This window comes from Pempheris klunzingeri, chromosome 21 (assembly GCF_042242105.1).
Source record: "Pempheris klunzingeri isolate RE-2024b chromosome 21, fPemKlu1.hap1, whole genome shotgun sequence".
NCBI classification, from domain to species: Eukaryota; Metazoa; Chordata; class Actinopteri; order Acropomatiformes; family Pempheridae; genus Pempheris; species Pempheris klunzingeri.
In genome coordinates this window covers 1,265,361-1,290,291 of record NC_092032.1, presented here as the reverse complement: position 1 = coordinate 1,290,291, position 24,931 = coordinate 1,265,361, and the positions used below count along the sequence as shown (strand labels likewise).

The 24,931-nt window shown below is 43.0% G+C and overlaps 1 protein-coding gene across 1 annotated transcript; it reads left to right on the top strand.

Moving 5' to 3' along the window:
- The first annotated feature begins 1,781 nt into the window (after window positions 1-1,781).
- On the top strand, window positions 1,782-24,138 carry LOC139221385 (palmdelphin-like). The gene is made up of 8 exons (XM_070853322.1): window positions 1,782-1,861; window positions 10,314-10,364; window positions 13,148-13,228; window positions 14,310-14,440; window positions 18,685-18,799; window positions 20,273-20,297; window positions 21,442-21,552; window positions 22,901-24,138. The coding sequence occupies exons 2-8, from the start codon at window positions 10,320-10,322 to the stop codon at window positions 24,136-24,138; spliced, it is 1,746 nt and encodes a 581-aa protein (XP_070709423.1). The 5' UTR covers window positions 1,782-1,861; window positions 10,314-10,319.
- Window positions 24,139-24,931: the final 793 nt, after the last annotated feature.

The following is a 24,931-nucleotide window of genomic DNA, read 5'->3' as shown; positions in this document are numbered from 1 at the left end:
ACTATAACCCTGAAATATGGTTTTGGCTCACTTCTGGTTTATGGTTCAACAAAGGCTTCCGGTATCCTGCTGCTAAATGAATGCTGCTCTAAAATTTGAAAAAGCTAATAAGATATTTGTGGGATGCCGTTTTAGTTGACTGTATCCAAGAGTGTGATCTTATTTAAATTCATTCATCATTGTGATAGCATACTGCCTGAAGAGCAGATCTATGGTATTCATTCCCTCTCTCTGCTCTGTCTACCAACCATGTACAAATTTGGAGCGGGTAGTGTTGCTATGGCAACAGCAACTTCTCCTATTAAAGCTTTTAGGTAGAGCAGTATTTCAAAAGGATCTCCAGAATGAAGCACCATTTTCTAGCAAAGAAGCTGTATCATGGCATCGATGGCTGTGTGACCATCTGACAGCTCGCTGGGAGCGTGCCTTACGTTAAACAAGGTGTGTTTCAGCCGTACTGTTTGTCCTACATAGTTGGAGTCGCAAAGAGAGTGACTCACACTCTTTGAAGCTAAATATGGAGAGGAGTGGTACACTAATTGCATGTCAGCACTGATGTCTGTGCATGTCCATCATGAGCACAGACAGCTGAATACACACACTCACCTACACACACATATTGCGATAGGAGGTCATTTCTGTGTTGCAGACCAAACTGTGTTTTTATGGTCTTTAAAAATCTAAATGCACCATGGTTACATGTTCTATTTATATTTTCATTACCACATTTTATGAAAATCAAACATCCTACAAACTGTTTTTGCTTGGTAAAAAAGAAAAGCATACCATATGCACAGGTCATTAGAAGCTAAATAAAAGGTGCCTTGCTTTTGACTACCGGTATGGCTACGGAGCAGACGAATGACAGAACTATTAAACACATGAACACGTCACACTGTTGCCAAAGTCCTCCAGTGGCCAACTGTGATATTGCGACAAGAAAATCCTCTGGTCCAAAATCATTTCCCCCATATATTTATGATTCATTTTTAAACCATCAAGGATTTATATTTGTAACATGCCCCTAATGCCTAGAAAACTTGTCTAAAGTCAGAAAGTATCAAGAAACACCTGCCACAGTTGAGACACAGCAGGTCTTGTGCTGTGTCTGAAAATGTTTACTGCAGTCCACGGTACACTGGAATTACTGTCATCTGAGTGTCTGAATCTAAGAATGAGACTTATGCTCTGTATCGCACCCTAAAAAGCTCCCACAGTGGAATGAGAGCAGAGTTTATGACACTACCCTTGTCAGTGACAGCATGAAATAATGATGATGTCTAAGTGTATGAGGTCTCAGTTCACAGCTCACTACAGGCTGAGCTTTTGGATATGTATTATGCACAGAGTGAGTCGATAACTGTGTGATCTCAAAAACACAACACCAACAATTCATGTCAGAGTAACAGATGGGGACCTGTGATTTTCCTAAACGCTCTGATATATCCAACTTAACTTGGCGCTAAATGATACAGGGTTACGGCTAGGTCGCTTTGCATGCTGTGAATTACAGCATTTCTGCAGAATCTACCTATACTGAGTGCATGTGTATGTGTGGGTGTGGGTGTGGGTGTGGGTGGGGAGGGACACATTTGTGGAGCAATTGTTTGGCAGAGGTATTTCAGGCACATGGTTGGGCTCTGTGACAGACTCACAGTGAGCAGATAAAGACAGAGAGAGAGAGAGAGAGAGAGAGAGAGAGAGGGAGGGAGTCTTCCTAGTCAGTCTGAATCTCTCTCAGCCTACACAACCTCCCAACACAACCTCCGGCTCAGTGATGTTGGATACGCTGTGAGAGTGAGCTCTATCTTCACACACGCTCTGCCATCACCTGCTTGAGGACACACACAGCACACACCCGGTGAGTAGACCTCTGTATCGCTGTTACTGTCTACATTTGCCTCTGCCACACCAGTGCACAGCGTCTATTCGGAGCTGAGAGCTTTCAATGAGTAGATACTCTTAGGACAGATTATTATGGACAGAGATTACCACTGGGTTGTCAACTATTTTCTCTATGCAGTTTCTACCACCAAGTCAACTACCCAGAGGTAACTTGTTGTTTCAGGAGCTAAAATGAGCCACGAGGGTCTTTTGATTCCATAATCTTTTAATTCCTTTAAGCTGTGGGCTGATTGCAGCCTCCCAGCAGGAGTCTGGCTTCAACTAATAAGTACTTTTACTCACAGATGGACACGCACGCAAACAGCAGTTGGGGAGCCTGTAAAGTCACTACATGACATCTCGTCACGTTTTCATGCTCTCCAGAAATCTCATTGAAAGCACAAAAATGTAACTCATTTAAAACTGACCAGCCGACGGAAAAAGTGCATGTAATTCATAATTGTACACAGACACACACACTTTAACTCCCACATGCATGCTGTTGTTCTGTGCCGCCTGCAGAGAACCAGTCACCCTTCACCCTTTCCTTCCCACTCATCCCAGTCAGATCAACATTGCAGCACATGTGGCAGAGCAGGGGAGGGAAGGGAAGATGCTAATGATGTCGAAATCTCATTTTCACACCTCTGTTGGGGCCAGAAATCACACTGCTGTCATAGTCATGCAAAGTGCATTTGGCATTAACATGTTCAGTTGATTCATTCTTTAATACCGAAAGAGATTCCTATTGACTTCAGAGATTTTGTATCATAATCCAGGATTTCATTTTAACTGAAGAAATAGCTCAACATTTTTGGAAACATGCTTTTCATCCAAACTTGCTTTCTTTCTGTGCATAAGACTGTGTTTTGTCTATGATGTGGTAACCTAGCTTAGCATGAAGGGTCGAATACAGCTAGCCTGTCTCTACCCAGAGATCAGAAAAATACAGCCAGCAACACCTCCATAGATCACTGATGAACAAGCACCTCTTTGTTTAATCTGCACACAAACAAAATGTGAAAAGGACCAGGCTAGCTGCTTCTCACAGCCTCCAGTCTGTATGCTAAGCTAGGCTAAACCTCCATGCTCACTAACACACAAAAATACAGCGGAGCATTGAGCAGCTAATGAGCCAGATGACTCTCTGAGGAGATCGTGGATCACGACCACACCAGAGCTGAAACAGAATGAATACTGGATTTACATACATCTGGTATCAACAAACTCCGAATGAGTGATAGTATTGCTCTTTGTCAGGTGGATGTGTAAGTATGGAACTGTTTGCAGACATGCAAACATATTAAATCAATATAATAATAATATTGTAGCAATAAAAGCCATACCATCTTATTTAGGTGATCAATGTTTTCAGCTTGTTCTGCTGCTCCTGAAAGGCCAGAAACACGTTGTGGTGACATAACTCTTGGAAAGACAATGAATATGCAACTTTGCAAAAATGTCTTTAAATTCTTGAGCAAATAGTCCAATCTGTTTGTTAATGACTATTAATGAAATGACTGCAAATCTAGACACTCGTGGTTCTTTGGCTGGGAAGAGTTAGGGGTGGTACTACTGTTGATGCTACTTCATTATCAAGCTTCCCCTGAAATGACACAACAGAACAACCTGCATCTTATCCATCTGAAGTGGGTAACACAAAATAAACCAGATCTAAGCCAACATCACCTTGATAAATTGGTGTTTAGCAGACACAGTTTAGCAGTTCAGAAAGGCATGCTGTTGGCCTGTGTGCTGTTAATCCATCAGAGAGCAGATTAAGGAAGGACGAGCAGGGATTAGAAACCAGGAGGACTTTGGCTGAATGACCAGACAGACAGGGAGGCATCGGGGTCATGTCACTGGGACTGGACCCTGACATGGACCATGCACAGAGCACTGAGAGCCAGACCTGGAGGTGGAAATCTTTAAACATGAACAAGCCATTTATCCATGCAGTGGGTTTCTACCATGGGGTACTTTATTTTCACTGACTGAAGACACATTTACAGTCATGTTTGGAGTTTATTCAAACTCCTCCCTGATTTAGTTTGGTTCATGTTGGTAAGAGAGACTTTTGAACTAGAATAGCAGCAGTACAAGATATCTGAAAAAGCCTTAAGCTTTCTCTTGAAAGCATCTGGGACTTCCACACAGTAGATCAGACAGTCCTAAAAGCGACTGTACCTCGGTAGAAAAGGTACAGCAAATATCTAAAGCTTGACAAAATGTAGCTCGGTGCCTTAGTATGGGGTTGTGTTTACCATGTTCTCAATAAGAGTCCAGACGAACACCTCCCTCTTGTGTTATTCAAAACGACTCAGAAGAGTTCACAAATCCTGACATGTTCATGTTTTCAAAGATGCCAGTGACCGTAGAGGTTAATTATTCAGTGGATGGTGAGGTAATTGTCTTTTTTAATTTTATGCCTGAGGAAATATCCCCAATGTTGATTGATCCCAATGACCCCACATTTTCACAAGTTCCATTTAAAGGCGGCATCTTATCGGCGCTTCATGCAGGGGTTGGTCTGATGTGTGGTGTTATGAATGTAAGCAGCATTTGAGCTTCTCTCTCACGCTCTCTTTTTTTCAATCACAAGCACAACTGAGTGGAACACCATGTGCCTCTTAGAAGAGACACTGTCCTAAAGTATGTTCCCCCAGTTTGTTCATTTCATCAAGTCAAGACTCTAAAACCACTGAGTCTCGGCCTGTGGGAGAGAGATTGGGTGAGGCAGTAGGTTGCACCCAGCAGTATACTGTGATAGCAGGCTTCTTGAGTGTGGCAGCTCTGAACACTCCAGAACTCCAGAACCTTTTGACATGGTCAGATGACATATCGTACAAACTGGTTCGTTTCAAGAACATAGAAACCTTTCTGATTCCTATATTTTACCATAAACTCATTGTTTTTACATTTGCAGTACTACACCTCTAAATGTGGACAGCCAGCTGCTTACAGACTTCCCCCTTGCCTGAATCATTACATCAGCTTCATCTGCTTTGTTTTGAATATAGAGAGGTAACTTATCAAGAGGAGCCAAGCCAAGAAGCTTTGGAAACTGCTCAAACAGCCTGTGCATGCCAGTAACTGTACTTACTAGAGCCAACTAGAACACTGTCATTATTTTAACCAGTGCTGCAATGGCACCCACAGACCGCTGCCTTCGTCCTGCATTAACACGTGCCAATGGCATTTATTATTGACCCTTTTCTCCCATGTGTTCCTGCTCGATTCAGGCATTGCATCAGTTCATGTGAAGCACCCCAGGTTTAGTGGCCTGTGATAATAATAAATAAGATACCTTTCTTTTAGCCCCTGTCAGTCGGCTTTAGCCAAGGACACGCCTACAAACACATTCGGGTTGTGTCTAAACCTCGTTGTGTTTGGATACGCAGTGTGCATGCGTGACCACATGTTTGTCCATCATGATTGACAGGTGCTGAGGGTTTTCTTCCCACCATCAGCTCTCTTCCAGGGCAATGCCTCACCATCTGCACACACACATGCAGACTCTGTCCTGCACATAGTGTCAGGTTGGTCCAGCTGTGAGTAAGGCAGCGTCTCTATTTTCAGCAGTGCGGGATCAGGCCTCCGTGGTGTCAACAGGTGGACAAGCTAACCCGCAGGATGACCTTCAGTAGCTTCAAAGTTCAACCTTTATTTAATTCTGGGACTGGGTTTTCCCAGCACGTGTGCTGCGCAGCCCTGTGATGACTAGGGTGTACCAGTCTAGGGTGTGCCCCCCCCCTCGCCCAATGTCAACTGGGACTGACTCCACCCCCTGTATAGATGATGGATGGATGGATGTTCTGCTCATTGATTACCTCACTGTTCTGCCCCAAACTTACGTCCATCCATCGTCTATACCATTTATCCTTAAGGACCGCGGGGGGGCTGGAGCCAATCCGAGCTGCCATTGGTCAAGTGGTGGGGTACACCCTGGACTGGTCGCCAGTCAGTCACATTCAAACCTGCATGTCTTTGGGCTGTTTTTAGGATGACAGTGGAGTTAAGTGATATGAGCAATATCACACTGTAGCTCTGTGGTTTTCCTTAAAAAAACAAAGAGGAATGAGGGCTTATGGAACAAAGAAGCAAGCCCAAGACAAAAGTGGTACAGCTTTCTATCATAAGCTGACAGCATCTCAGGGCGTTATGAATCTGCTCCAGACACATACAGACATGTGGAAAATGAGAGAGACTGGAGGGAAATCACAGAAATAACCACAGTTTCCGGTGAGTTTGAGGCTGAGCTGAAAAAAACACTCTGAACACAGCCAGTGTGTCCGTTCTGAGCTAGCTTCTGGCTAATGCACAGTAGGTACAGCCCGTTCTCATTCCCAGGACATCAAATACCGCCGTTTCGTCACCTCTGTTAGAGTCTGATAGCAATGAACAGGCCATGATCGGGTGTCTGTATGAGACCCAGAGATGAGTTGGTTGGTACTTTGCAAACAGGCAAATGTCCAAATTTGTGCAAATGACTTCAAAGATCAGATTCATGCCAGAACACACAGCACTGTTTCAAAAACCTGTTTTTGTGGGAAAGTCACACTTTGGGTTTAGTTTCCAATTGCAAAGCAGTACATGTGCAAAATATAAACAGAATAGTAAACATTAATTATGGCATGTTTGTGCCTCGTGTCTCAGCCAGAGGCTGGTTACAGGAGCAGGTGGCAGGTTATGGCAGCACTGGTTGTTTCTTCAGATGCCTGTTTATGTTACTGACAAGGACCTTTAGTGGCTGTTTGAATTATGACTCTTCTATGTCAGGAGCAGAGGAGGACGTACTGTAGTATGATTTTATTACAGCGGCACAAAGCCTCTTCTCGTGTGCGACAGTGACAGCTGACAAATAAACATCAACCTTGTTTCCTGTGTGACTTGAACACTGTGCATGAGGGGAGCCATGTGTGGGTGAAAGGCTGGTTTGAGTCGCTATGTGTGAGGGGACTGAGCATGAATGTGTAAAAACATAAGCACCCACAGTACTCACGTACAACATGGCATTTAGAACAGACTTGTGCTGACATGACGGGGAATCATGTGATCCCTCCCACCTCAGCTAACAACAGTGTGGACTCTGTGGACTGCCAAGGACATTTGCATTGATCCAGTCTGCAGAATAATAGTTCTTTTCTCTTTCCTTGAACATGTAAACAGATTCCTTAATGGATTCAATTGGACTCATTAATGGCTGTAACATTTGTATGTAGGATTGTAAATAGGAGGTGTTTCTGATGTAGGTCCAGAAGTCAGGGGTGGATGGATAGGTGGGTGGATAGGTGGGTGGATAGGTGGGTGGATAGGTGGGTGGATAGGTGGATGGATAGGTGGATGGATAGGTGGGTGGATAGGTGGGTGGATAGGTGGATGGATAGGTGGATGGATAGGTGGGTGGATAGGTGGATGGATAGGTGGATGGATAGGTGGGTGGATAGGTGGGTGGATAGGTGGGTGGATAGGTGGATGGATAGGTGGATGGATAGGTGGGTGGATAGGTGGATGGATAGGTGGATGGATAGGTGGGTGGATAGGTGGATGGATAGGTGGGTGGATAGGTGGGTGGATAGGTGGATGGATAGGTGGATGGATAGGTGGGTGGATAGGTGGGTGGATAGGTGGATGGATAGGTGATGTGGACACAAAACAGTGTTTATAAACCATGACCTGCATTTCCCTAAACTTGAGCAAGTAGATTTTCCTACTGTTGTAGCTGTTGACGTGGAGACTTTATATACAGTATATCTATATATATATATATATATATATGTATATATATATATATATATGATATCTAGTTTGGTCCAGTGGTTTCCAAACTCCAACAAGTCACCAGATTACAGCTCTTTACTATGGTCTCATTTCTCCACAGCAGTTCACTTTTTCAAAACTCTTGGTCAGCACAGTGGAAACCAGTGGGGACTAAACTGTGGATCTCTTTTTATTGCTCTTACACAAAATGCATTCAGTGACCGCATCTTTCATATTTCCTGAACTGTTTTCTTATTCAAGTTTAACCCTTTGTGTATTTATACTCCATTTCAGACATTTACATAGACTTCTTGATCTCCAGAACCGAACAAAAGAAATAGAAAAAGCATGCATTTCTAACTGGGACACTGATTGCTTGTTTTCATTGCTTGATGACCTCTATTAGAGACCCATGCCAGATGATGCAGAGTGCAGAATCTATTTTGTAATTGTGTGGGACGTTGTGGCATTTCACCATTTGCCTTCAGTCCCAGAGTGGTTTACAGCCCATCCCAGGATGGTGTCACTTTTCCCTCCACCTCACTCTCCATCCCTCAGCCTGTCAGAGGAATTCTCCTCGTGCCAGTGGAAAGTTTATGACATGATCATATTATCCGAAGCAGTGAAAGCTGGATGTCCGGATTTCCAGATATAGTTCAGGCATCAGGAAGATTCTTTATCCGGTGTTGCAAGAGAGGTAATAAGGTGTGATGTTGATGAGAACGGCTGATGAGCGCTGTTGTAAACACCACATTCCCCTCTGAAATATAGTCAGACTTTATGTATTTATCATGTTTCATACGCGGGGCCACAGTGTACTTTGCATAAAGTAACAATACAATCAAATACAAGTGCAAGTCCAAAATATAAACATGCATATCAACAGCTGTTTGTGTAGTTCTACAAAGAATTAGTGCAGATCACACATCTCACAATATTCAACGCACACACAAAGAACTTGGTCAGACTGTAGTGAGAAGTACTGTGAGGTTTTCAGCCTGCTTTTTAAAAGTGTTCAGGTGTTCAGGCAGGGTGTTATTGTGGAGTAGAACTATAAAGCATCATGAAATGGACAAACTAGATGTAAAAGAGAGAAGACAGCTTTCTTCCAGGTAAAATGACACTTGTGAGTTTATTAAGTCAAATCCATGTGTTGTGTTTGCATTAAAGTTTGTACGACTGCATTAGGAAAGTGGCACAAATCCTGAGGAAGAGTAAACTCATCTGACTGGTGTGTTCATGTGCAGACGAGAAGCTCTGAAAACTGAAGTATCTGGACTGGCTTCAGGGCACTGTTACAATAATGAGCCCTGGTGTGAAAGTGGCAGCTGGTTGCATTAAAAAAGTTACATTTCATTGTTTAATAGTCGATTTTAAGTGCACTGACTCATACAAACACAAATACACCGTGTGTGTGTGTGTGTGTGTGTGTGTGTGTGTGTACACCCCAGCCAACCACAGCACTGCTGTGAGGCAGAAGCTGACACAGCTTCATACACCATAATTACCTCGACAAGAAGATGTTGAAAATGCCACACGTAACACCTTTGACGGGTATGAACTTTACCACCTTTTAGTTGTACTGGACATGAACCCATGCGTCCCCTCTGACACATGGAGGAAGCAAGCAGTAATGAACACGGACAGGATGACATTGCCCATCTCACATGCTACTATCAGTGTGAAAACGAGCAGCACATGTCCCTGCTAATTTATCAGAGGATCATGTTACCTCCTGCAGTATGTCTTTCCAGCAGCTTGTCATTTGAAAGTGATATGAATCCCAGTCATTACCTATCTGCTGCAGACATCCACTGCCTGTCTGTGGCTTGTAAGTCTTTGGAATACAGACTTTCCTGTAGCGTCCTCAGTTTGTCCCTGTTTGTCCTGCAGTGCTGAAGGTCCTGCAGGGACTCTTACAGGGACACAGGGGAGGTGTGTACTCACTCACTTGGCCTCACAAGTCCTGCTAGAGCTAAACTAATGTTTCAAAAGGCCAGCGAAGAGATCCTGTGGTTTATCATGAGTTATTATTGGCAGTAGGAGTTGTACTCTTGAACCACAGTTCACCTCAGCTTTTAGATGATGAATATTCAGAGTTCCATTAGTTCATTCTAAAATCATGGACATTGCAGTGCTTCTATCTTAAGCAAACCAATGCTGATTAAAAATGCACGCCCACAATTAAAACCAGAGATAACAAAAATGTGTTATGTGTGCATGTGCTCTCTTTTCTAACCTTGAACAAACAGCCAGGGATGTGTATGGCAGAAACATAATTACACAACCTTCACATTACTCAAAATAATGTCTTAAGTGTTAATTGCATTTATGTTTGACGTATGTTGAGGTTGCTGTCGTGTTGTTGCCGACTCATTTGATGGAATTGTTTTTCAAATGATCATTATTGGCCATGTCTAACACACACTCATACGTGCATGGACATATACATATAAACAGTGATTCATGGTGTACAGACGATGGAACTTGATGAAACACAGAACACATTTTCTCACTAACATCCCACAATCTAACGTGTTTTTCCAGACTTACCGTTACGTGAAGGGTTCTTTGGATATGTGAAAGATTCTTCAAATGTATTACCAACAATGACAAATGAGTAAGAACAATGAAAAAGTCCATGTCACTGTGCTCTGTCTGTCCTGTAGGCCACCATGGAGGAGGCTGACCTGCTGAAGGAAAGGCTCCAGGCCATCACGGTAAGGACCAGTCCTGTACGTTAGCTAGGAAGCTGAGAAAGCCAGAACATGAATAATGTTGTTGTCACATGCTTAAACTACTCTCTGTTTTATTTTGGGGGATCATATATCTCATTAGGGGCAGCACAGTGGTGCGGTGGTTAGCACTGTTGCCAGGTTCAAATCCACTGGCCGACAGGTTGGCAGTTTGAGCCTTGAACCTTTCTGTGTGGAGTTCTCATGTTCTCCCCGTGTTTGTGTTGGTTCTCTGGGGGTACTCGGCTTCCCCCCACAGTCCAAAGACATGCAGGCTAATTAGTTACTAGCTATTAGTGTGTTGGGCCTTTGATTGGCTGGTGACCAGTCCAGGGATGTATTCTCCCAGTCTTTTAAAGATTAAGTTCACTTTTTCAGGTGTGTTTTAATACAGCACTGACATACCACATGCACAGTGAAAGACTTACTGGTCACCGTTAGTGTCCTTTGCCATCACACAGGCTGTAAAGATACGTTTTTCCTGATATTATATAAATGTCAGAGACAGCAGACCAAATCGGCAGTCCTCTCTCTGTGTAATACCGTCTTTAGTTCAGCTAAAGTTCATTAGATGCTTCACAAGTCTGAGTCACACAAATCCAGCAGGGATCCGCCACAGTTATTGACTTTGTTTCGTAATATGGAATTTTGTTCAACAAATCCTGTCGTTGCAAGATCCTGTCTTAAAGGTTATTTTAAACCTGAGCCCTTTTTATTCTTTAACATATTTTGGGTTCAAAATGACTGGTAGGTCCAAAAACCTTTGGAGATAGCCCAGTCGATCGCCCCCTCCAGCATCCGAGAGCACCATATGAGTCTGGTGTGTGTGCAGAGGGCGATATAACGGCTGTTTGTGGTTAAACCAAAAGGATCTTCCAGGTCTCTCTCTGTAGGGATCCTTTCCATGATGCTGTCACACACTTAGAATAACACTCTGAGCCTGTCAGTGGATCAAACAAGCTTTTAGTGGACCTACTGTGATCAGGTGCACTTGTCTTAAAGGGTCACGTTTCACATTCAAAACCCGTACTTGGCTGCCAGCTGAGTCGACCTACTAGACCAATTCCATAGGTTTTTTGTACGTTCCAGTCATTTCGAGAACAATAATGTGTAAAAATAGGGCCCTGGTTTAAAACTTCTGGAGTCATCCTCTACCTGAAATAACTGTTGAAGCCTTATATTATAGAACATTGAAATCAGATTGGACAGACAACCCTGCCTACTAGAAGTGACATTTATATTCAACATTTGCGACAGCAAATACATAGTGAAGGAAACATAATGCTTACGGAACATATCAGTAAAATGTTCTCTGACTATGTATTTCTTTTGTTTTCCGTCAAAATAGCTGATCTCGCAATACAGCATCCACGTAGTAACTACAGCACTGCTGGAAGATTGGGATTTATTTTGACCTTTGTGTGTCTGTAGATATCATTTAGTGATGCAGTGTATGTGTCCATAGAGACAGAGATATAAACGATGTGTTTCTCATCCATGTTCCTCTGAAGTGCCATCATGGAATGTCTGCAATCAGTTTCTTATTTGAAATGCGTCTTTGTTTCTTGCAGTATAACGAACAGTGATTCAGTGCTGTGATATTTAGTCTGAGCAGGATGCTGTTATGCAGGAGTCGTTTTCCAAGCAGAGTCTGAAAATAAAAGGTGTGGGTGCGTAGCTGCAGGATGACAGGGCTGTAGGGGAAAACCTTCACAGCTCTTGTAGATGTGCAGGTCAGTGCAGGGAGGCAGCACGGGTATACCTGGTGTAGAAAGATGTTCACACTGTTCTAGAAACAAAGACAAGCTGGTGGTCATTTAACACGTGGCTGTGGAGCTGTGAAGTGATTATCATCCACCCAGGAGAGCAGCAGACTTGTCTCTTTCTCTCCCAGCTGTATGTGTGTGTGGGGATCACTGTGATTCACTCTATCTTCCATCACATCCAATGTCTTAGACAGCACTAATGGGATCTTCATGAAATCTTCAACCCCACCCCCCAAATCAACTGTGAACTGTGTTACAAAGTTACAAAGTTTAACACAGTGGAATTTTGGTCCCATGGGAGACAACTGTGCACGAGAAAGGCAAAATATGATCCGTTTAAGGGCGGCAAACCAAACACTAGTCACATTTAAACTCTCACAGCCAATCAGAGGTTGGCTGTGGAACATGCCAACCTATGTCATGAGGTAATCATGTGCCAGTTGTCTCTGGGAGAGTTTTTATAGTCCATGCACAAAGTGACAAAATAGAGTTTGACAGTCAGACGCAGACAGAGACGGGGCTATAAATACCAGCAGACGTCATCAGGGAGATCCCCTTTCACTGGGGCTTAGTGCCACACTGATTCAAGATCCCACAGCTAATTTTATCCCACAGTGACCCCCCCCCTCAGTGACATCCAGGAACACAGGGCTTGTGTTTTGATGGTGAGTTAATGATTAAAGCCATTAAGCAGCACAAGTCTGTGATTATACAGGCAGGAAAAGTACGTATGTGTCCATTATTGAATTACCAGCTAACAAACAAACTTTCTACCGGAGGTGCTTATTAGCAGGGAAAGCTGTGGAGGTGGTAGTGAAAACACACACACACACACACACACACAACAGGTAGGTTAGGTCTGGTCATGAAGGTTGAGTTACTTTTTTTTAGCTATTTATGGCTGTTGGTGTCCAGCTGTCAGCTCAAGGTTGAAGTGTCAGCATGAGAGGACAACAGGTGGAATAGTTTCCATGCAAATGTGTGTTTGATTTCCCCTCACAGGACAAAAGAAGAATCCAAGAGAACATTGCCATGAAAAGGAGGCAGATTGAAGAGGAGAAATTAAAACTCCAGTACATAAAGGTACATTTTATTGTTTATCCAGGAGCAAAGGCTCCACTCCTGATGTGTCATAACGCTGTAATAACGTATTCCATCGGATAAAGAAACATTACAGGGTGGAGATGAAATACACTGAACACATTTTATTTGCTGTTTCAAAGCTAATAAAACTGCAGCCCTCTCTATATCACAAACTGAGGCCAGAGCTTAATTTCACAAACATTAACTGGAGTCCCTGAGCGGTAGCATTATATAACTCCTAATTTAGCTCTAATCCTACCTAAAGCTATTTTTCTCTCCAGCACAAATGAAACTGTTGAAAGCATTTTCACTCGTGTTACTCAACATCTCCTGGCCCCAAATCCCTGTTTGTAAGTACTACAATTTTCAGCGATTTGAACTATTTTCATGAGATGGGGGGGGGTTATGATCACTAGCCGCCAGTAAAAGGCTCTGACTTCGTAGCCCCTGGTGCTTTAGATTGAAAGGTTGTTCTAGTTTTTGTGGTACCCATTCTCATAATTGAAGGTCTGGCTGTGGGAAGGTGTGTGAAACGACAGACGTCATCACGTAACATACATGAAGTCAGAGGTTCTTTAACAATAGTGTGAATGCTTCATTTTGCATTTCTATATGATATCATTCTAGGAAACCTTATAATGAAATAAGTTATCAGGCTTTGAGTGGTAGTTGACACGATATGAACATTTTGGAAATTGTTGACAAAACTAATGCAAATCAAACTCCTGCTCATAATTATAGATTAATACTGTATTTGTATCTTTACTAAAGAAGAATTCAGTCCTTTACTGGCATACGTTACACAGATCTTCACTTCTAACATCTGTAAAGCATATTGACTGAAATTAACATGAAGATTTTACAAAATCTGCCCATTAGAGTGCAGAGCAGTAAGAGAGGCGAGGAAAGATGCAGACCTGAGGGGAACAGAGAGGCAGTGAGGCTGAGAGGGGAAAAAGGGAAGACAGCAGCTGTCACTGTGACAAGAATAAGATAAATAAAATTTAAACTATGAATAGAACCCTAAATACTGTTGGCAGCTAAACTGACACTCGTGTGCGTTGGTGTGTTTGACTGACAGAAGAAAGCCCTGAGGGAGCAGTGGCTTATGGATGGTCTGAGTCAGCAGTCGGAGGAGGAACAGGAGGCCATGAGGCTCCAGGCTCAGGACGAACAGCAGCAGAGTGATCAGCTGCAGAGCAACATCCTCAGGTAAACTGAATCCTGACAGCAGCTGGAAACTGCAGTAAACCCCTCAGCACAGGTGGCTGAGGGCGTTTACGTTCATTTCAGGGGCACTGAAGCACGTAAAGACTGAGTGTAACTTCAATGAAAATGAATACATAAGCAAACAAATACAGTGGTTAAAAAAGTGATCTCTGTATTTACACACGCCTACATCAGTTTGGCAGATAAGGAATTACAATTAAATGTGTTTGTGTGCTCTCCATAATAACAGTTTTATAACGGCTGACCTGATAGACATGAGGACTGAGGGGAGATTACATCTCTGTGTCTGGAAGAACAGGAGGCCAGCAGAGCTTTGACAGCCACCAGGAGCACATCTCTCACCCACTGAGAGAGTCACAGTGTTTCCAGCTAACACTACTGTTCACCACCACTAAACATCTCTTCATGCTCTGAATCTAAACGTTGTCACACCCATGTGTGTCCCGCCACAGAGCAGGAATGAATCCCTCCTTCATATACGACACACACGGTCTGTGTGAGAGGCATACTGGGACTATGGTGAACCAGTGTTCATGGTTAGCCACTTTTTATACTTGGCCTGGCAGCTGATACCAGCCAGGTATAACAGTCATAATGATAATGAAGTAACCACAGTCAGGTCATGTCAACATACGTAACAAGCCTCTTGCCATGCCACACCCATACCAAGATGGCACTGCTAATACAGGCTGCCATCTCCAGTTTATCTTGCTCAACTACTCATTGTCTGTTTTTTAGCCCACCCAGGCTAACACTAGCTACAACTGCCGGTCTGAAATACATGTTCTGGCTAAAAGTCACTTGCTGTATGTTTTGAATCGTCTTGGCCGAGTGAGACAAACAACGATGGCCAAAACAAAGGAAGCTCGACCCCACAAAGAGAAAGAGAAATCAGGGGAGATGTGCTGGAGTGTGGAACAGGGCTGGGGCACACTGGACACCTTGTCCAGTAAACTAGTAGCTAAAGTCCAACCTTTGGATAATAAGATGGATGACATCAAGTCCAGGATCAGGCCTCAGAGGAACATCAACCTAACCTTCTCTGTACCACACTGGTTGTCTGCCAGCCAAGTCCTTCTCCATCCACTGCAGGGGCAGTATGGATGCCCCCCCCTCGGTCATCATCTTGGCTGCTTACATTCGGACAACAGCTCTGTACAGTCTGAACTGCAGGAGGTTTTAAGCAGGAATCAGACCATTCATCCAGGCGCAGGCCTCCTTGAGGCTGGAGGCTTTAAAAAGGCGAACCTCATGAAGGCTATTACTCCCAGTCCTCAGGGTTATCTCCCACCTCCCAGAGAGTCCTGCAGACACTGGGCTGAAGCTACGCTGCACGAGTGCCGTGGACTGGTACAAACTCCAAACCAGATCTGAAGACGCCAACACGTGTACAGAGGTTGGTTCTATCTCCAAACTGGTGGACGACTCTATGCCTACAGTCATGGCTTAGACTGTCCTCCATAACTGTGGGTGGATAAAACCATCCGCAACCCACTGCTGCTTATTACACAGGGCTGGGGGGGGGGTCTGACCCTCAAGTTGGAAGCTGCTGCACTGCACAGACTGAGATACACCTTCCCTGTATTCTTATGTTACTTTTAATCAATAATATGAAAGCAAATGGAAAAGATTGGTGTTTGTTGTATATGTTTAATTCTACTCTTAACAGCGGTAGATTGAAATATTGCACTTGGCAGCTCCTCTTGCAGTTGTCAGAGCTTTTCCTCATCAGTGGATAGTTGTTGATCTACCATCAGTAATACTATCGCAGGTGTGTTTGGGAGCACTGGACACGACAGCCCCCCCCGCCCCCACTAATAGGCTTATTTGCACAGCCTCGAGGTGAGCACAGTGCATGTGTCTGTGCGTATGTGGTCGACGGTGGGAAGCTGTGAGGGATTAGGACCAGACTGTTTCACCTGAACTTGCTGTCAGCAGCATGTGTGTCAGGCAGACTGTTAACCTTCTCTACATTACATAACAGAACTACTGAGCCATGGCTTAGTGTCTGGAGACAACACCAACTCACGCAAGCCTCACAGCCTCTACATGCATGCAGACTACTGCACTTTCAAATGGGATCCATTTCTGGCTTTCTTCTTTGAAACTTTGAAACTTTTAACTCCATCTAACTCTCTAAGGGAGGCTGAAGAGATCTTTAGTCATTATTTTGTGATCACAGCATAACAAGCTATCTTTTGTGATCATCATTTGAATAATATTGCTTATTTCAAATTGACAAGCAGGTGCAGGTGCAAAATCATGCTGAAAAAAATTAAATTCGTCTGCGGACACAAATCAATACATTGCATTTCTTGACTATTTCTCTAAATTCTACAAGACATGGTTGTCAATTGTAGACGTGTTCCTGAGAAAGATGCAGACTAAGAGGTGAGCTCATGACAGGAAAAAGAAGAGCGTCTTTGTCTGTTGTTGGGAAGAACCAGGATGAGACTAACACAGTGATTTTCTCTGAGCCCATACAAGTGTGATTTGCTTAACTTGGCTGCATGCGACACTGACCAGAGCTACGAAAACGTCTCATGTGTCATACAAATGATCATGTGACGGATGATTTAGTATTTTGCCACATCCTGAAGTTTGCTCTGTCAGAGTCTTTCAGTATATAAGCTAGAGGCTTTAGCTGTAAGAAGACACTGTAGGGATGATAAGAGATGTTTCTTAAATTCCTCTACAGTAACACAGAGCCTGTTTTTCTCCTGAGTGTGTACAACATTAAATAAAATGTGTCTCTTCATCCCGGTGACTGAACTCCAGTCGACCAAAGATCTTTGCGGGTGGCTTGTGTATAAAGGATTATTTCACATTTCAACATTTAGATAATATACCATGGTCTGTGTGCGAACACACGTCTCATACCTCAGTGGATCCGGTATCATCTCTCATATCATCATCTCAGGACATGGACATGTATTTGAAGGCAGAGAGAGAACTGTGAGAGGCAGAAAAACGACTGTGACATGCTGCTCCTGCTCTTTTCTTGCTGGTTTTTGTAGGAGTGAAATGAAAAGACATAAAAGATGATCATGAGTAGGTCCAAAGTATTACATATATTTCAGTGTCTGTGTAAAGTGTGTCAAGCAGACATGCATAAATGAAACTGGGATGAAATGCATTATTACTGTTACTATTACTACTATTATTACGATTACTACTGCAGGGTTGGCTGGAATGCTAAGACGTGGATGAAGGTGGATGAAAAAAGTCTGCAGGCTAGTGTTTAGCTACTAAACTGAACAGCACCATGCAGCTTTTTTTATTTTTGCTGAATGAGCAATGACCAATTTGATTGGAGCAGGGTGGAATGTGACTGCAGCAGGGAGCGATGTTGAGCGGACTGGCCTGGAGCAGCTCTGTGAGTGAGGAGCACAACGTGTGACTCAAGTCTTTCTTTTGTCTTCGTGTTAAACTCTTCTCAGTTCATCTCTGGATTGGTGAAGTATGAACAGTAACCAATGCACACACGACGCTGTCTCATTTCACTCATGTGGAGCAGGTACATCAGATACATGTTTAAAGTGAGAACTACTACCCCGTCTGAATCAAACTGCTCTCTGAGGCAGAGCAAATGGACTCCCGTCTCCTATCTGATCATGTTCGAGGAGGACTGAACTCAACTCAGCTTGTTGGACGAGCCCTCAGTGCTGCATCGTGGGAGCCCTGTCTGCTGAGCTGGATCAAAGCTGGCTGACCAAACTCACACAGGCAACATGTGGACAAAATCCGTGCCTCGAACACACCGTGAGCACTCAGGATGGGCTCTAAAAGAGTCTGACCCCTCTGCGATTGACGAAAAAAATAGTTAAAGGCCCCGAGGCAGGACGAGCACTGCTTTAGAGAAAAGGAAGAAATCTATCATTCCCATGTGTTTCTAAACAGGTGTAAAGGAGATTTACACAGATTTCAAACAGCTACAAGGTAAAAATCTAAATAATAAAAAGATTTGAGTTACAGGGGACAAACCCACCAAATGTGGTGACACATTACATTACCTATGTGCAATACTTGACTTGCTTTAGACTGGAAAACTGGAAACACAGTAGAAGCTAAGGCAGCAGTACTACCCAGAATAACACGTTTGGACAACACTGCACCGCTTGCTTTATTAAAATCCATGCACGTACTCCCCAGCTACTGCTGGTAGCTACAAACTGCTGAAAATGCTTGTTCCAGTAATCAACACAGTTCATTGCTCTCTTGTACAGAATAGAGAAGGAGATTGAGGCCTTGGAAACACAGGAGCTCAACATTTCTGCCAATGAAGAAGTCGTTCTGAAGCGGTTGAAAGAGGTGGAGAGGACGGCTGAGGACATTATTAAGGTAGGCTCAAATAAACTGGCTGCCTCTCAACAGTCTGCTTGCTTTAATGGTTCTGATGCTGTGTGTTGCTTTCTGATTAATTCTGCTACAGTGTGCAACTTTTCACCTTGAGGCACTGAAGCGTGATGAGATCTAATAATCCATTAGCTTTTAACAAACATCATTTGCTGATTCCTGCTGTGAGAATCAAGTGCGTCTGTAACATTACTCCTAACAGATGTGTTAAAGGTCTCATGTTGCTGCGACATCTGTTCTCTTGTCACACGATCTCACAACCAACCAGTTTTTAATCTGATCTCCAGTGGTTTCACTTTTCACCTTGAAATGATGTAGATGTAACTCCCTAATCATCAATAGTCCTGGAAGTGGTGACTAAATGGCTTGTAGGTGTAAATGTGAGAGTGAACGGTCGTCCATCTGTAGGCGTTGCTGAGCAGTCAGACTGGCTGTGCTGGTGCATTAGACACCAAGACAATGGAATAGTATGAAGGCTTATGAGATGCCATAACACTGCAGAATGCCTTGATATGGGTCAGTCATTTTATTTTCCATTTTCATGATCGCCCTACCCCAAAGAGGCAGAATCATGGTGTTTACAAAGTATTTTGGAATGTGTGTTTGGCCAGTGCAGGTTAAGGCTGCATCACAGTGCACCCACAAGTTTATCAAATGTGAATCTATATCTGTCAGTGTTATTGTGTTTGTAGAATTGTGTGTGCATCTATTAGTATGTAAATAACATGTAATATGGAATTGGGACACAACACCAAATAAAGTCATGTCTTCATTCAGGCCATCCCTTGTGTCCATTTGTTCTTTAAACCAATAAACTTAAAAATCACACATCATAAAAATGATGAATTCACCTCTAGTGGTATGCTAGTGGTTGAAACCCCGGTATGATATCACCTCAGCAACATGCGTATAACCTCCAGGCCTAACCAAACCCACTTATAGCCCACTGCACACGTGGCTTCGATTCCACAATGTTCCTGGAGGTTATAGGAAGTTCTGACTGTCAGATGTGTGGGATATAAGAGGTAGAACTCAAACTCAGTCAGTGCTTCCTGTGATTATAAAACAATGAATTCAAATACCACTGTTTTCTACTCTCTCCATGCTGACTGCTTGCTGGCCTTCTAATATCTGCTTGTTTCTAACATGATGCATTCACTGAGGACTGTGTGGGTGTGATTCGGTTCACAAGAGGCTGCTTTGAGTGAATAAGGTGGCAGGTAAATGGATTTCTCACTTGGTGGGCGTGCAGCGTATAAGGACTAATATGCATGATTTGCTTTCTGGTTGCTGTCTTTAGTCTTTAGTCTTAAAGACACAGTGAAATAACTGTGATTTTAGTGCGACAGAGTCGTGGATTACTGATGCAGAACTCTATTAATCTGTAGCACTGCTGTGATGTTGACTTCCTGCTTCTCTCACCACTTTGACCCTCAACTACTCTGTCTTCACATGTAGGAGCTAAACGCAGAGTTCCTGGCAGGTAAACACTTTTGTGGCATTTTGGTGTGTTGTGACTGGTTAATCAGTTTGCTTTCTATACATTCTCTACTAGTGTTTAAAACTGAAGGAATATGTCAGACGAGGCTGTATAAACACATGAATAGATCAGATATTGTTTCCTGACAAGTTAGTTCATTATATTGAATCTGTTTTTGATACACTAACCCTTTTAATAACCTTTATTTCTTATCATTCAGACACACACAGCAATGACTGGTTGCTTATTTTTGTATGTTAACAATTTCTGCCAGCCATTATCACATCTGAAAAGTAATGAATAAGTAATGAATCTCTGGTGTTTTCATCTTTCCAGAATGTTATAACAAGATAATTACTGAAATATTGAATCATCTTTAAGATCATTAAATAACTCAATTACAGATCAGGACTCAACAGGATAAAACAAATTGTGCTACAATGTTAAGCCAAGAGCATTCTTCCCTGTAACCTTTTGTTCTTCACTGAGCCTGACTTTGACAGACCATAAAGGACACATTCCAAGATAGATCGTAAAGTGCAGTTGACCACAAAACCGTTTGTCACATTTCTGTAGTAATTAATGTACAACTACTGCACTAATTAAAGGAATAGTTCAATATTCTGGAAAAAAAACACACCCATTTTGCTTTCTTTTTTCTGAATGAGATGTTTAACTGGCTGTCAAAGTTCATGTCTGTGTGTTAACAGAGTCAAGACATGGTTAGCCAAGCTTAACATGAAGAAACTGCTAACTGCTTGACTACCTCTGTCCAGAGTTTGATAATACACCTGCTCACACCTCTAAAGCTCACTGATGAACATGTTGCATCAATAAGATAAAATGTGTTCATCAGAGGTGTTGGTAGGTGTAGTTTGTTCAGTATGCAGACATGACACTGGTTCATTTCTTCATCTCACTCTCAGAAGGACAGTGAATAACCATATTATTCAAACATCTTGAATTATCCCCTTAAAGTATTGTCTTGGAATAATGTTGTTAAAACAATACATGAGCATCATTTGTTATCTTGGGATAAATGTACAGCATGTCATGTCCTGGTGATCTAAAAGATGTTATCAAACACAGATGCTCTTGGCTTTTAAAGTGATTTCTTGTATTTCACTAGTTACATATTTCTCCTCAGATTTAACACATCATGTCAACTCGCCGGTCCATGATATCCCAACATTCATCCCACTGACACCAGCAAAAACCCCTCCTATACATGAGCCTGGTAGTGAAGAACCAAAGAAAGGTACAGACATCATCTAACTAGTGCATATGCTGAAAACAGTTTCCAGTTTGCTGATTTATTCATTCATTGATAATCATGGGATAGAAAATAAGTATAATTCAACTGGAGACATATTTTAGATGTTTACCAGCAATTCACAGCTCTGTGGTAATGCAGACATCCATTTTGTGCCCCTTAGTCATAGCTGTCTGCTTAAAACTAGCTACTCTGACTGAAAACGCCTCCTGGTTCCATTATGCTATTTTAAAAGCTGTAATTTTACCAGGATGTAAATTAGGAAGCAATTATATTTCACTGTGAGGAGAACAGAGCATTCCCATGTCTGCCATTTTGGAACTTTCATCTGAGAATGTTTTTTATCAGACGTAAAAATTGTTGGAACACATTGATCAATTTTTCCACCTTCAATCGTGCAAACAGGCTTAACGCAAACAACCACCACAGGTGTACATCAGTCATATGAGAGCAAGTGCAACAGGATTTCAAATCTGTGGGGGAATGGAACCAAGTGTAGGAGTTGGCCAAACCAATAGCCACAACTCACTATAGTCACACCTTAAAGGCTAAAGCTAGGCTAATGTTAGCTTCAGCTCAGAGGGCTCAGAGGCTGAACCTCTAAACGACAGCCTGTCAGCAGCTGCTCGCCGTTGTCCTTCGGCTCCCTGCTGGTAGCTCATCAGTCTGTCGCTGAGCCGTCATTTACATTTTGTGTCATTCACAGAAGGTATGGTGTGTATATCCTGTGCACACTGAAACATTTCAAGATTTATGCTCTGTAGGCCGCTCTGGAGCCCTCCTATTGTGGACATACTCTTAGCATAGCTGCAGAAGTTTTTAGCATAAGCCACGTTTTTTGTGAGTGTTGCAGTGTTGTGTTCAGATATACACATCTTATTTAGTTTGTCCCACTATTTATTAAGAATTATTATCCTATAGATATGAGGCTCTGCTGAGCCTACTATCCAAAGACAAACATATACATATTTTTTAGGGTTCACTATATCTCTACATTTTGAATCTGATGAAAGCAAAATAGTGTCAAGAAAATATTCATTCCCCCTTTAAACTTTGCTGTCTAAAAAGCACCTGAGTTTATCTCAGCAGCACATTGCTGGAAGATGCACAGTGAACCACATTTCAGCAGGAGTTTTGATGCTGGTCAAGACAGACATGCTTATTTGATAGAAAACTGTCTCATGCGATCTTAATTAGAATAAGATTGTTTTAGCCTTGTTTTACATTGTTTCAAATGGGAATCTAACATAAAAAGTGAGATGAAATCATTCAACCGTATTCCTTTCCTTGTCCTTGTCCAGAGTCCTTCATCTAAGTCTTTTCTTCATTCCAGCATCGTTTGCAATGGAAATTAGTGTGGAGCATGACAAGAGAACAGGCAAAAGTCAGGTGGTCTCTACAGCAACCATCACTGCCGAAACCATCCAGGAGAGGGGGTTAAAGGTATACGATGATGGGCGCAAGTCTGTATATGCACTGCACCCAGACGGAGGCCAAATCTGTACTGGAGCAGTTGGAGAGATGACGTGCACAGACGTAGAAGAGCTGCTGCATCAGGCCACAGATAAGAACGTGCCCACTGAGGTGCAGTACCATCAGCCCGTCTACTCTGTGCCCTACACAGGCACCAGCAGGCCCTCAACACCCAGGACACCGACTAAAACACCCAGGCAAACCCCAACACCCAGCCCAAATCTCAAAGAGGAAAACCAGAGAAGCCAAGACCTGGAGGGAGAGAAAACTCTAAGCAAAACACCTAGCCCTGGCCTCGATCAAGACTCCATGTCTAGAGTCCAAAGACCTGGAGAAGAAACCAAGCTGCCCCACGTCCGTGTTCCTGCACAATCCAACACCAACAGGCATCTAATTCCACAGCCTCATTTTGAAGCCAGAACTCCACGAGGACTCACCAACAGCAAGGCGGATGTGGGCAGTCCAAATGCAGCAGCTCTTGTGTCAGTCAAAGCCAGGTCTGAAGGAATGCCAGTACCCACACAGCCGGTCTACAGGGCAGTAGATAGCCATAGACCTTCACTAGCCAGCCATAAACCCAAAGTTGATCCCGGTGCCTCGATAGAAGGCTCAGGTGATTCTGATAGACTCTCACCTTTCTGTGCAGAGAGTGTCGCCTCTTTGAACCTCATCAACACCCTGCCAGAAGAGTTTGAATCAGAGCCCATCACCATGATCTTCATGGGCTATGAGAAAGCTGAGGATGAGGAGGAAGAAGACATCCAGGCTGAGCTGGTAATCATAGGTAACAGTGATGATGAAAATGGCGAGGACCAATATGTTAAAAATGAAAGTGACGAAGAGGAGTTCCTCTCTTACCACCCAGAGGGGTACAAGAGCAAAGTCTTCCAACCCAAAGTGGGTATAGCCAAGATCACAGGCTGCAGAGACATTGAAGATACGTTCACTAACTGGGATGATTTAGGGCTCCTCAAGCCGACGTTCATCCACAAGCCTGGAAAACACAGTTCCTACCAACAGGGACAGGGGATGGACGCGTCTGCAAACACGGGCAGCATCAATATGGAGAAGATGAAGCTCTGTTCAACTGGAAGATAAGATGGAGCTTCAGCTGCTTCTAAGAAATTCGATCCCTGAAGAAAGAATGTATCAAATGATTTACTGTTATCGGTGATTCATTCTTTCTGCCTTTCTTTTTTCTCTAGTCCCTCACCATGTTTGTCCATGGTTTATAGGTTTGAACATATCTTGTGTGTAAATGCATAACCTGTTGCCAATTCAACCTGCAGCGCTCCTCAGCTTTATTCTGGATGCATTTCACATGCAATAGGTCTGCGACAACTTTCCCCCCTGTGCCATTTGTTTCAAAAAGCTATATTGTGACATGGCTGTGCGTTGTCCTGATTCTGGGGAGCAGCTGAAGCTAAACACATTGTGCCCATCAGTTCTGGTGCCTAGGTGATTCAGAAAGCTTTATTGCCACCTCCTGGCAAATTAGGTTTATTACACACATTAACGTGGCCACTGAGCTTGTCAAAGTCAAGTGGCAGGTGCATTTTTGATGTCTTTGGTAGAAGCTAGACCACTTATTGTGGTGGAGGAAGCTTTTATTAATAACATACAAAGGTACATGGCAGCCGCCTGATATAAGTTGAATAAACCATGACCTTAAAAATGTAAACCTTATGGTCAAATTCATAATTATTGATGGCTGACTGACTTCTTAATTCTTACTTACTTCATCATCAATTCTGAAATCGTAGATGTTAAGAAACTGGTTGACAGCAGCAGCACTTTGCAGAGATGAGGGAGTTATGGGAGACAGTTATGCTGCAACCTGGCAAAGCAAACATCATCTTCATTAATGCCTCGTTACTGAGTTTAACAATCC

Excerpts from the sequence above, each read along its gene's own strand:
- LOC139221385 (XM_070853322.1), top strand. The coding sequence starts at position 10,320 with ATGGAGGAGGCTGACCTGCTGAAGGAAAGGCTCCAGGCCATCACG. Across the intron at positions 10,365-13,147 it reads AAAGGCTCCAGGCCATCACG|GACAAAAGAAGAATCCAAGA; the intron begins GTAAGGACCAGT and ends TTCCCCTCACAG. Across the intron at positions 20,298-21,441 it reads AAACGCAGAGTTCCTGGCAG|ATTTAACACATCATGTCAAC; the intron begins GTAAACACTTTT and ends ATTTCTCCTCAG.